The 12,776-nt window shown below is 40.9% G+C and overlaps 1 protein-coding gene across 1 annotated transcript in view; it reads right to left on the bottom strand.

Moving 5' to 3' along the window:
- Positions 1-12,776, bottom strand: part of SYNE2 (spectrin repeat containing nuclear envelope protein 2) — a gene marked incomplete at its 5' end in the record, with an annotated part of 154,318 nt that overhangs the window by 52,242 nt on the left and 89,300 nt on the right. Inside the window, 13 exons of the mRNA XM_079537488.1 lie at positions 851-983; positions 1,593-1,789; positions 3,298-3,429; positions 3,995-4,168; positions 5,676-5,876; positions 6,047-6,166; positions 7,090-7,191; positions 8,250-8,459; positions 8,718-8,870; positions 9,465-9,596; positions 10,530-10,671; positions 11,096-11,202; positions 12,624-12,749. Coding sequence (XP_079393614.1) covers positions 851-983; positions 1,593-1,789; positions 3,298-3,429; positions 3,995-4,168; positions 5,676-5,876; positions 6,047-6,166; positions 7,090-7,191; positions 8,250-8,459; positions 8,718-8,870; positions 9,465-9,596; positions 10,530-10,671; positions 11,096-11,202; positions 12,624-12,749 — 1,929 coding nt within the window. The remainder of the gene's footprint in view (positions 1-850; positions 984-1,592; positions 1,790-3,297; positions 3,430-3,994; positions 4,169-5,675; positions 5,877-6,046; positions 6,167-7,089; positions 7,192-8,249; positions 8,460-8,717; positions 8,871-9,464; positions 9,597-10,529; positions 10,672-11,095; positions 11,203-12,623; positions 12,750-12,776) is intronic.

The following is a 12,776-nucleotide window of genomic DNA, read 5'->3' on the forward strand; positions in this document are numbered from 1 at the left end:
GGTAATTATATGTTTAATTAGATAAAGAGGACAAACCAGGTTTTCAGTTACTGGATGAACTGTCTTAAATGGATTCTAGCAAGTCTGTAAAGTTCAGAAAATCTAAATTCAATACGTTCTGGCAATATGTAAGGCCTTCTTGTGCCTGGTATAATGCTGGATACTACTTCTTGCTCCATGGGGATTAGAAATATCCCCATCTCCAAATCACACAGAGGTCAAGGGAGCAACCCTAGCTCTCAAATCTCTGTCCAGCTCACACCTACCTATCCAACCTCCACAATGCAATGCTCTGTCAGATTTCACATCAAGGCAGAAAATCCTGGCTGGTTGTACAGCACCAGGGAGCATGCAAGGACATGAAATTTAGAATATGCTTTTCTACAGGTTTTCTCTTTCCTGATTTTGGCTGACCAACCCCACAGTCTCAGTGATTTCATTCCTGCTCCATGAGTTCTCTTCAGTTGGTAAGAGGCCTATCAGCTGAGCTAAACTGCTGTATCTGGCATTTGGCATCAGGAGCAAGACAAAAGCCATGCTATTATTATTCTATAAATGCTTAACAGATCTTGGCTGGATTGTGATATATTGTAACTGGGAGCTATCTATGAGAGGATCCCATTCTGATTTTACACAGGCTGGCCTAGCAATCTAAAGGAAGTTTTTCTGTGGCCTCCCAGCCTCAATGTTCTCCATTCAGGTAATGGAGTAGCTCTGGGGCATGCTGTCATTCAGTATCATATTTTGCTGGCAGCTTCTGGGTTATGGTAAATACAAAAAACACTCAAAAGGATCACTTGCATTAGAAGTCATAATGTATCACCTCAATCTGGTAGGAGATCAGACTTACAAACAAGCTGTCGATGTTATCCCTGATGGTGGGAAGATCTTGTGACACGTTGAGAGACTGCTCCTTCCAAAATTTCATTCTCTGCTCAGCAGAATCCAGCCATTTCCTTAACTCCTCTGAGTCTCTGTTGTAGCTAAAAGAAGGAAACAAAACACAGACATATGTCTCCTACCTAAATCTAGGATGTATTTCTCACCTTCCAAATTGCCCATACTGTAAGGAGGCATGTGCTATTCTGACACCTCTCACACACTGACACTTGGCTAGAGCCATGTGAAAGCACAGAGCATGTTTGAGTCTTTCCCCTTCAGAGAGGTTCGAAATCCAGCTTGAGGCAGCATTTCAACCAGGTCTTGAGTGTCTATAAGGGGGATCATTTACATGTGGAGTTGTGCACTATGCCTTTGGGAATAAAGGCTAGCTTGCATTCATGTGAGTCAAAGTACTTAAGTCACCATGATTGCAGCACCTGTTAGCACTTCAAATATATGATCAGCAGCACAATGCAACTTTCACCTTTGTACTCTGACTTAACAGTGACAGCAATCAAAACTGTTCCCACAAAAGTAAATGGGAAACAAAGCAAGTGCAAGAAGATCTGCTATGTAATAAAGGATCAGTTTTCTGATTACCACTGCTTTATTTTTTTCTGATTTGAAGTAAAAGGCACTACATCGTTTCATAATTGCCTATCAGTTATTTCAAGCTGGTATCTCCAATTGCCTTCTGAGTTATAACCCACCTGACCAAGAGTTTGAGTAATGTTTGAAGTTTGTGTAGTTCATTGCCAACTTTTTTGGTTAAGGACAACCATTGCTCTTCCAGCTTCCTGATCTGACTTGTTATTTCTGGACAGCTCACAGCAGTCAGCAATTTCTTCCCTTCTTTCACCATCTGGTACAGCCTGGCATGCTTCTCATCAACAGTGCTCTTGATTTGCTATTAGAATATGGCAAGTTTGTAAAACAATTAACATTTTAAAACTCAAAAACATGACTAGCAAAACACGTATCATTTGTTCTAACATCTTAATCTTACGTTCAATCTGTCATGTATTTTGTTTTCCATTCTGAAGCAATCTGTACTTCACTGTGTGTAAACTTCAGGCTATGAACTGAAGCTGTAAGACCTGACTGCCACATATGAACATATGACCGTCGCCAGCAGAAAATTACTGCCTTCCTGTTTTTAGTAGGGCCTCTATGTCTATCTTATTAGAAAAATGTTACCAGACATTTGAATGAAGCTGTTGGGATAAGTATTGAGTGATGGTGGCCAGGAGGAATGAGAGTGAACAGAAGATAATAAATCAAAGACACAGGATCAGTTGGGCTTGCCTAGACAGCTGAATAAAAACAAAGCATGACTGTGCCATAATGACACTTCGTTGGAAGATCAAAATGATTAAAGGGAAAAGAAGAAATTCCGGGAAGGAGATTGGTCCTGGTGAGAAGGCAGAAAAGAGCAATTATATGATATATAAGTTTCTCACTTCTCTCCAGACAGAATATTTAATATTAATAGGGATATTTGTCTAACAGGAATTATGTTCCAGAGAATTTTATTTTGCTTTGTCCTTGAAACTGTGAAGCTCCAGTGCTTGAACCTCTCCCAGGAACATCTTACAAAATTTTACTACTTCGTTTCTGATGTCATTAAAGAAAATGAAGATTTAAGTTTTTAACTAGCCCTTCACTCTCAAGAAATAAATGAAACCAAACAACTTCACAATGACTGGCTATGCAAATATAATGCATCTCCGATATCATTGTGATGGGCATCAAAAGCACCAGAGGGCCACTGTGATTGTCAGTATCTACTGTGCATTTATCTCAAAAGACAGCTCAGAATTTTCAGAGAACATCCCATTGTCTCTTTTATACAATCAGGTACACTGAATCACAGTAATTCTTTTCTGACTTTATGGTCTATGGGTCTAAATATAAAATTGGACTCTCTACAGACCTAATTCCCAAACTTCTAATAGAGTAGGTCCTCTGAAGACATAGGAAGGTCAAGCCTGTGAGGAATGCAGATCTCTCTTGGAGGACATATCACTGAGCTTATGGAACTCTACTTGTCATTTTTATAAAGCAACCACAAAGGCTGCTTTTATATCCTTATATTTGTATGTTTCAAACAGTTTAGATGTTTTAAGCTGGACTTGATGTTCTAAATAAAGGTGTAGCTCTGCCATCAGGCATGCAGTTGGGAACAAGCCAGTAGTCTACTTGCCATTTTCTACAAAAGGAATTTTATTTTCATTGGTCAGACAGGAATCAGGATGGGAGATAACAGGTAACACAGAAGTCCCCAGTGTACATAACCACACAGACTAAAACAACAAATAGTGCCCTGCAAACTGGCTTCTCCTCATACTCTAATTTTTTTTTCTTTTGACAGCCTTACAGATTCAAGAACAAAACTAGTTAGAGAGACATCAATACCTGGAGAAGTGCAATCCTTTCCATTAATCTTTCTTCTGTTTCTTCAACCAAATTCACAGATGGCAACATAGAAGCAAGTGCCTCTAACTCCTTATTGAATGCTAGACATTCATCATCAAATTCAGTCCATTCCTAAAAAACAAATTACATCACTAATATAACACACATGGGCATTTTCACTACATCAGACTTAATGCTTAATCTAGCATAAGCAGCCCTTGTGTTAATGAAGCAGAACACATAAGCAGTTAAGCAAAATGAAAGTACTAAAGCGAGACATGATTTTCACACAGATAAAATAACTCAATGAATATCTTCAAGATATTTAGTTTGAAAGAGGTATGCTTCAGTTTTTACTTCCTTAGGGGGGTTTTAAGAGCAACCTTTGTATTTAATTTTAAAATAGCACCAGTATTTCATGACTACAATGGCTCTACTGTCAGTCCAGGCATTACAAAATTACTGCAACGAAGTCATGCAGTCCCACCCACATCACAATAACAGACTGAAATGCCCACTTCCAAAGGTGCTTCAAGGCAAAAAAACAGTTTACTGCCACACAGAGAACAAGTTGCTATTCAACAGAGATATGAAAGGACAGCTACTAGAGAAAGAATCACTGTTGTGGTAGTTGCTTCTAGAGGAACCCTTTCCTTCTCCCTTCAGCTTTTACCGTGGGTTTCTCTTGGCTCATTACCTTTAACAACTTCTCTAAGTGTATACCGTACTGGCTGGCCTTCTGCTCCAGCAATCTGACTTCATTCACCAGCCCTCTCCAGAATTTCTCTCTCTTTTGCAGGACAGAGGGATTCACTTTCTTGGAAAATGCTTGCATGAAAGCCATGTGAGTCATGAGGTTGTGGAAAAAGTCCTGAGAAAAAACAAATTAAATCTTGCCACGTAAGAGAAACCATGCACCTGGGGCAAGAGTATGCAGAAGAGAGAGAAGGCTCACTGAGAAAAGCAGACGATTTCAGAGTCTATCAAAGCTAGATCAGCAGCCTTCTACCCAAATGCTGCATCAGCCCAAGATGGGTTACTGATAATTCTTGCAGTCAGACTAGGAATCAGTGATGAGTTGCATATACTGTTTTCATTTATGCATTTATAAAGAAAAATCATCTACATTTACACCTTCGGTTCATATGAAATACAAAGATATTGGAGTACAAAAATGGAAGAGTTTTAACAATACTTGAGTTCAGTGTGAGGGGAGGATCTGGCTGTCACCAGACAGCCATTACTCAGTTTCTCTAACCTTGATGGGAGATAACTCCAATCATCAGGCATGATCAGATCTAAGGGCTAAGAAGTGGGAAGGACACAAAGAGCTTGATTTAGTTATAGCTCAGCCAAGCCCTTGGGAAACAGCTGAATCTCAACAAAATACTTTCCGCCGTGAAAATGTTTTAAGGACTTAACATTATACTTCCATCAAGATCTTCTTCACTAAGAACTAATACTGGTACAAGGATTTCACTTTAGGACTGTATCCTAGACTGTGTGAGCGCTCTGATAAGTCTCGATAGCCAGGGCAGGAACAATTAGTTTTGCAGTTCCTTCTTCTTTTGTAAATCAACGTGTGTAAGTTTGGAATGTAAATCCATTCTATATTTGTTTTCCTTTGTAAATACATTCCAAACATTTTACTTTGCTAAGTGTAATTTGTGAGTAAGAGACAGGCATCATTCTTATGGCTCTAAAGTAGTGATCTGCAGTGCTTGGCATCCTGAAGCAATTCTGTAGGGAGTTTGAGCTACGTGGAGCAGTTAAATCAAGGCATTAACATGACAGAGATATTTTGCAGTGACTAGCATTGGTCATGGCTTCTTATCAAGCAGCAGGACAATCAATGGGGATGCACGTGTATTCTTAGGATCTTCCATCAAACACACTGCACAGGGAACAGGGAACGGTGGACTGACAAGAGGAGGATCTGAAGTACCCTCCCTTCAGAAAAAAAGCTGTTATGACTAAGTTTCCTCCATCGGATCACGAGGACATAGAATGCTGGAAGCAAAGCCTCAGCTCTCAATTGTTAGACAGCAACTTCAGGAATCTAATTATAAAAAATTGGAAGGACATGTTTTCTTCACACATCATTATGTTCTGAGGTAAGTCACAGCACATTATATACTGGCAAAACTGAAATCCTGATCTTAATATACAACCAAAACTGCAGTTGTAATAACTTCTCTTTCTTGTTGTAGTGAGACCTATTTTGGATTATTAAAAGCTTTGCATTATTTTCTGCATGAACTTCAGTCCCTCTTGTATGCTATCAGATAATTTCTCTATGATACTCAAAGAAAACTCGTTAAACAGTGTTCTGGCTGTGCTCATCTGACCGGAGCTGGGCTGTGAAGAGAATCCCATACCTTGTGATTTTCCAGGTGAGACTGTAGCGCTGCTCTGCTTTTTGTCAGCTGCTTTGCATCTTGTGCAATCTTCTCTTGTCCAATAGCAACTAGCTCTGCAAACCCACAAAGTAAGTCCTCATATTGGCTCTCACTGATGGAAGGAGAATTCAGCTCCACATATTTTGCTTTCAGAATCCCCCACATGTCATCCAACACATCCTGCAGTGTGAACAAAGTTTAGTGATTCATGAAATACATAAACGAATCCTACAAATCCAAGTGCACATTCCCAGACTGCAAAATAACTATCAGCCTTTTGATGCTTAAAAAACATTGCAGAGAAAAAATCAAACCTTGCTGTATAAGTAGAAACTGTACTGTGTTCTTACCTCTAATTTATAAGCTTCCTGGATTAAGGTGACAGGTAACTGGAATCTTTCCCCATAGCCTCTCAGTTTTGCCACTTGGTTTTCAAAGTTTTGCAGTTCCAAAGCACAGGCATCAGTTTTCTGAAATTAAAGACAAAATATAAGTTTATGAGATGAACAGACAAGACTGTTCATGCACACCTTACTGGGTTTGCGTGGCACAGCCAGGAAGGAAATACAGGCTTGTGTCTCAGTATGACATTCAACATGTTTCAGTTTACTAACTCAACAGCCATTATTAGAAGGAATCTGGCCTGAGAAAATACCATTTTCTCATGAATTGGAAAGGTTCTATCAGGGATGGATTGAGACAAGTTCTTTCTGAACAAAGGGAAGTTATGTACTGCTGATGTTCTTTTTCTAAGAGTGACTGCTTCACAGAATATGTTCAAGGCAGCAGCCCCTGCTTGGGATCTGAAAAGGCTTTCAGCCTGGCAGAAAATAAGCCTGTAAACAAGGCTATGAGCCCGTAACAAAAATGTTTGTGGAACCCCTTTTTTGCTCCAGCAGCAAGTAGATGAGCATTCTGGGGAGGATATGCAGTCTGTCCATTTCTAATTCTCTGCTAATCCCTACAGAGGTTGAAGAAAACTTTAATTGGTCAAATGCCACACTATGATGAAGTGCTTATACCTCCTGAATGAGCAGATACAAATACTGCAGTCCTATTTCCATGAAGAAAAAGCGGAGCTTTGAATATCAGGAAGGCATAATGTGTGGAGTGCTGCACTTTGTGTAGCATTTTCTCTTCTCTGCCATAGTTTGGGGTGTATTTGTTCTAAGAGGTTGTGGGGAGACTGGTTCCTCCCCATCAGTTAGTAAAAGGACTGGAATTAAGTCCAACTATGGGCTGGGATGAGTAGGTAAAAAGGGGTGATAAATACTGAACTCTCTCATTCTCTCATTCTTAAAACGTAAGTGAGACTCAAACTTTTGAAAATATAAAACAGTAAATCATAGAAAACTGGCAACACTAGCTTTTCTTTTCCCACAAATGAAATTACCTGAAGCTGCTCAGAAACATTATGTCCACGAATTGAGTTCAAACATTGTTGCAAAGTAGCTTTTTTCTCAGTTAATTGATCATAAAGCAGCCTAGTTTCATTCTGAAAAAGTAACAATCGTCAGAAGTGTATCACATACAAGAGTATAGTAACAAGCAGACAAAAATACAGCAAACAAGACAACTCTCTCTTACAGAAAAAGCACTTTTTCACTTTAACACACAAAAAAGCATACACATTCTGGGCTCAAAGGAATAATTTAGAGAGGGAAATTCCCTGTCAGCGTATAAAAAACCGAGATTTCTCTGTCACAATGATCTTCTGTGACTGTAAAGATCTGTGAAACTTACAGAGAAACAAATTCTTCTCTTCTGAAAATGACAAAATAAGTCTATTACTGACAACTGATGGAGCTCAATGGATTCTGCAGGAGTAAACATAGCAGTATCAGCCCTGTTATTGTTTGGAGACAACACCACTGTGTTCTTCAAAGGAACCATTTTATTATTCAGCAGCACAGAGATAAGCTGACTTGATGATGAGCCACTGCAGCTCAGCTGAACATCAGAAAATGTATTTTAAAGACCAAGTTCTTCTTTCTTTCAGAAAGGAAAACATAACTTTGCAAGACTGTGGCACACTTTCTGTTACTGTGGCACAAAATCTCAAGGAACAGTAAATACCAAGGGTTAAACCAACCTCCAACCAACCAATCTCTCCAGATAGCTGTAGAGCACACACTGCACCCAAAAAGCAGCATCTCGTAACATATATTCTGAGAACAACAGAGCTTTTGGCACTGCACTAACTTTGATCATTCCTGAATGCACGAGGCGGAAGAAAGGATGCACAAACCCTTCCCTGGCCTAATCCTTCCCCGCAGAAACTTGGTTTAGCCTGTAGATCAGCATACATGGGATTCCGAGTTACTTCTATACTTTGCATGCAAATTTTCTACTGTGATCAAGGCTTCTAAGGCAGTCAGCTCTGTAAACAGCGCTGCAAAAGCAAAATAAATTTGCTTCTTGAGAGACCAAGACAAGTTTGTTCAGTACCAAAAAAAAGACCATTACAGATGCCTCATTTGTAACCCGAATGCATTAACACTGAGAAGTCTAACAGATGCTGTGAAAAAAGACGTGCATTTGGCAGTGCAGTACCTGATAACTGGTATTATGATCCAGCCCAGCTTTCATTGAATTGCTCCTTGAAGCAGTGGCAGCTTGAGTCTGTTCCAACCATGCCTGTAAGTTGTTAAAGCACTCACAGAACACATCTGTGCTCCCACCAGCACAGGTAATAGACTTTAAAAGATCATCCTTTTTATCACTCAGGTCAGCGTGAAGTTTTTGCAGCTCAACAGAAAGAGTCTAAAGAGTTGGAAAAAAGATAACATGAGTGAAAATGGTCTCTGTCAAAGGAGACCTGCCTGTAAAACGCAGTGGTACATGAGCTGGTAGTTTGCTAACGGGCAAAAGGCCCAGATCTGTGCACCACCAAATAACTTGATTGTGCTACTCCCATGTAATACTAGCAAAAATGAGAGGAAATGTCAGGCCATATACATTTTTGTTGCAAAAGAAATCCACCATGGTTCCTCCTTCCCCTGGATGTTCTAGGAAAGTTACCTCATAAAGAACCTGCTGCACGGCTGCCTCTTCAGTGGAGAGGACTGAGGTGTTTAACATCTCCTCCATATTATCCAAGCACCGGCTGATTGCCAGAAGTAGCTCAAACAGTTTTTTGTCCAAATTGGAAGAAACTTCCTCTGCCACATTCTCCTGTGTAAAGGCAAGTCAGAATTTTTCAGTACTTTAACCCAAGGCACACCTAAGATTTGTTTGCTTGCATAAAGTTAGAAGTTTAGTCAGCTAATAATAATAAAATGCAGTTCATGAAATACTGAAGGACAGTCTTGGATGGGACAGCTATATACATGCAATACTCAGAGTTGTCCAGGCCAAAATTGAGAGTGACCTTTAGTGTATTAGGAGCGGATGTAGTTTCACAGGTTTCTAAATTCAGAAACAGGCACAACAGAACTTGCCTTGTCAGCTCATATATTGCCTATTTACTAAAGTCATTTACAGGGTCCTCATTTAACAGAGCCTGAAGAACAATCTGGAACAATCTTTATCCATACTAGCATGTCTTTGGATTCAGGTAGCACAAGTGTCATGGTTGAAACTTGCAATCTTTCTCCTCAAAATCCTAAGCTGAATGTACATTATACCCCCCAGCTGTTGCAAAAGGTACACTACAATGAGTCCCGTTTGCAATACTAAGATTATTGTCTATATTTCTCAATGCCCAAACAGTGCATTGTGTCTAGATTTCCTGGTGTTTTTGGCAATGCTAAAACATGCCATTTTTACCTGTGCATGTACCACGTTTGCTTCTTGGCTTAGGTCTCCCAGCTGCACAGTGTATGTTTTCAGCTCTTCCACGGTTGAGGCTCCTGCATTTGGGAACGCGCCCCGGGGCAGCATGTTCAGTTTTGTTGTAATCTGATGTTGAGAAAGAGAAGGCTGCAGTTATGTGAACAGCTCAAATGATGTCTGGGCTATGGGTAACTACATAACATCCCTTTCAAAAAACATTAAAATAGAAGTGTCAAGTTATTAATATAAAACACTAGGATAGCATTCCCTTTTTGCTGTCAAGAATAAATTGGTTAGGCTGTGCCCTGATCAGAGCATGACTGAAAAAAAGAGCCTCTGATTCCCTCTTTTAGGGGCTACAGGCTGTAGCCTGTATTAAAGCAGGCTTGCTGCCCACTGCAGTACGTGAGTATGAGCAGTCATTCATCCTTTTACTTGCTCGATTTTCTTCCACTTAATGCAGTACTCTTCTTCTTTCAGAGGACAAATCTAGTCACTCTAATTGAATGTGAACAAAACTGCTAGCTTTTTCCAAGCAGTAAAATTCTGCAGTCTGCTCTGAATAAATGCATAGCACTTTCTTATGGCAGTATAAAATCCACCTTTGATATGTCAGAGAGAATGCAAGAATGCTATGGTGAATCATAGAAGAAAATTCAAGCTAGAGTTTCTTCTGACCAAAATGTTCTCACTTGCAAGAACTGAGACTTAATCCACATCCATAAAAATCAGCTGGGAGCTGGCTGGATAACTCGCCTAATTTCCTTAAAAGAATTAAGCAGATAACATCAGCTCTGAATGCTAACTGCCAGAATTCACCTACGTGTTCCCACACTACTTCATAGTCATAGCTCCAGAGTCATCTACCTCAAAGTAAAATTAAAAGACAATCATAAAAGCAGTATGCAGTAACAATTTCTTCTAGAGAGCACTTGCAAAGATTTCAGTTATCTGATGAAGAAGAGACATGATATAATGACTCAAGGAAGGTACCCTAATAGTTATCTTCACCCAAACCAACAGGCTGCACAAAGAGTGCTTTACTGAATTGAAACGGACCTGAGGTTCCACAAGCTGGCAGAGAGGAGACTTCATCTTTGAGGAAAGCTCTTGTTGTAAATATTGCCATTTATTACCCGTTTGGTCCTTTGGAGCTAAGGTGGGATCAGCCTGCTTGCTTTTTGGATCAGATTCCCCATTGCTGTATTAAGAAAAAATTATTAGAATGTCAAATACTAAAGTAGAATAAACAAAACTAGACTTGTAAAACTGCTGGTGTAAGACTAGTTTCTATTATACCTGTCCCCAAAACAGAATGCAACCAAATGCATGGCTGGGAACAGACACCCAACTTGTCCTCTGCTTGGCCTGCTTCAGCTCATGGAAGGCATCAGTCCTGCCTGACATCAAGACTGACTGTGGGCATTCCACTCAGCCCAGCATCAAGGAAGCTGTCACATAAACGACACTCAGTTTCCCCAGACTGCTGACAGTAGAAATCCCCCAGCTCCTGCAATTTTTCTTCTACAAGCACACATCACTCTAAACAGTGCTCCTGCAAAGTTTCTGTGGGTTTGGGAAGTTGTACATAACTGAATGTGGGGAGTGATTTTATTGCTTTGTACCTGGGTTCTGATTTCACACCATCCTCAAACTGTGGCTGCATTTTTTCCACACATGACTCAATGAAGTCAATGAGGTTCTTCTGCTCTGCTGCTTTTACTTTCAGATCCTGTGAACAGAGAACAGAACGAACAATAAAAATCGTGTTTGCAGTATTGCTCTGAAATTATTATTGTGCTTTTCCAATCGCATTTCACATGAATCCATATAGCAAGCAAAATTAAGAATACCTCTATCAGGAAAAAAAGCAAGTAATGTCTAAATATGATGTTACCAAACAATTTTCTATAAATATGTATTTTTACAGAATATCCAGTTAGCAAAACAGAAGTAGTTTACAGAGCACAGAGTTTCACAGGATATCTTATAATGTTAACGATGACCTTGGAGTCATTCCGAGTTGGTTCATGGGAGAATGTTCACAAAGCCTTTGAGTCAAATCCATCTTCAAAAGAATCACAGAATGGCCAGGGTTGGAAGGGACCTCAAGGATCACAAATCTCCAAACCCCCTGCCACAGGGCCACCAACCTCCCCATTTAATGCTAGACCAGGCTGCCCAGGGCCCCATCCAACCTGGCCTTGAACACCTCCAGGGACGGGGCATCCACAGCCTCTCTGGGCAGCTGTTCCAGCACCTCACCACTCTCTCTGTAAAGAACTTCCCCCTCACATCCTACCTAAATCTTCCCTCCCTCAACTTAAAACCATCTCCCCTTGTCCTGCAGTTATCTACCCTTTCAAAGAGTTGATTCCTCTCCTGTTTGTAGGCTCCTTTTAGGTACTGAAAGGCTGCAATGAGGTCACCCCCAGCCTTCTTTTCTCCAGGCTGAACAAGCCCAGCTCCCTCAGCCTGTCTTCGTAGGGGAGGTGCTCCAGTCCCCTGATCATCTTTGTGGCTCTCCTCTGGACCCTCTCCAACAGCTCCCTGTCTTTCTTGTACTGCGGGCTCCAGACCTGGACTCTGTACTCCAGATGGGGCCTCACAAGAGCAGAGTAGAGAGGGACACCACCTCCCTGTTCCTGCTGGCCACCCCTCTTCTGATGGAGCCAGGATACCATTTGAATTTTGAGCTGCAAGAGCACACTGCTGGCTCATGTTAAGCTTTTCATCCATCAAGACCCCCCAGGTCCTTCTCCACAGGGCTGCTCTCAAGGACTCTCCTTCCAGTCTGTATGGATGACTGGTATTCCTCTGGCCCAAACGCAAAACTGCAAAAGCAGTTTCAGATTTAAAATTACATCAGCGCTTATAAACACATGAAATCGGGTGGGTGATGCCATCTGAATCATTGTGAGAAAAGACAAGGGTACCATCCAATTTTGTAAGTATCATACACCTTTTGGACAAAAAAGAGTTTCCAGGGCTTGGAGGCCTTTCTCCATCCCCTCTAACTCCGCAAATCCTCTAGGAGAGGTGTATAAGGTACCTGCCCTTGGCAGACTTGATCCCACAGTGAAAACTGCAGCAGCTAATATACACAGCAGCCCCCTACATGCTCTGTGGACATAGAACAGGCAGAAGAATTACCTGTGGGTGCTGAAAACCATTTTGCTGGAGGAAAGGCTGTTCAGTGAGGCCAAGCTGGGGCATGCTAGAGCCATTGGAGTGCAACATCTTGAGGGACTCTGGGTCACTCCTCTCCCTGCTGGGAATCTGTAAAGAGAGACCCATTGTGGGAAG

Source organism: Tetrao urogallus, assembly GCF_951394365.1.
Source record: "Tetrao urogallus genome assembly, chromosome: 6".
NCBI lineage: Eukaryota > Metazoa > Chordata > Aves > Galliformes > Phasianidae > Tetrao > Tetrao urogallus.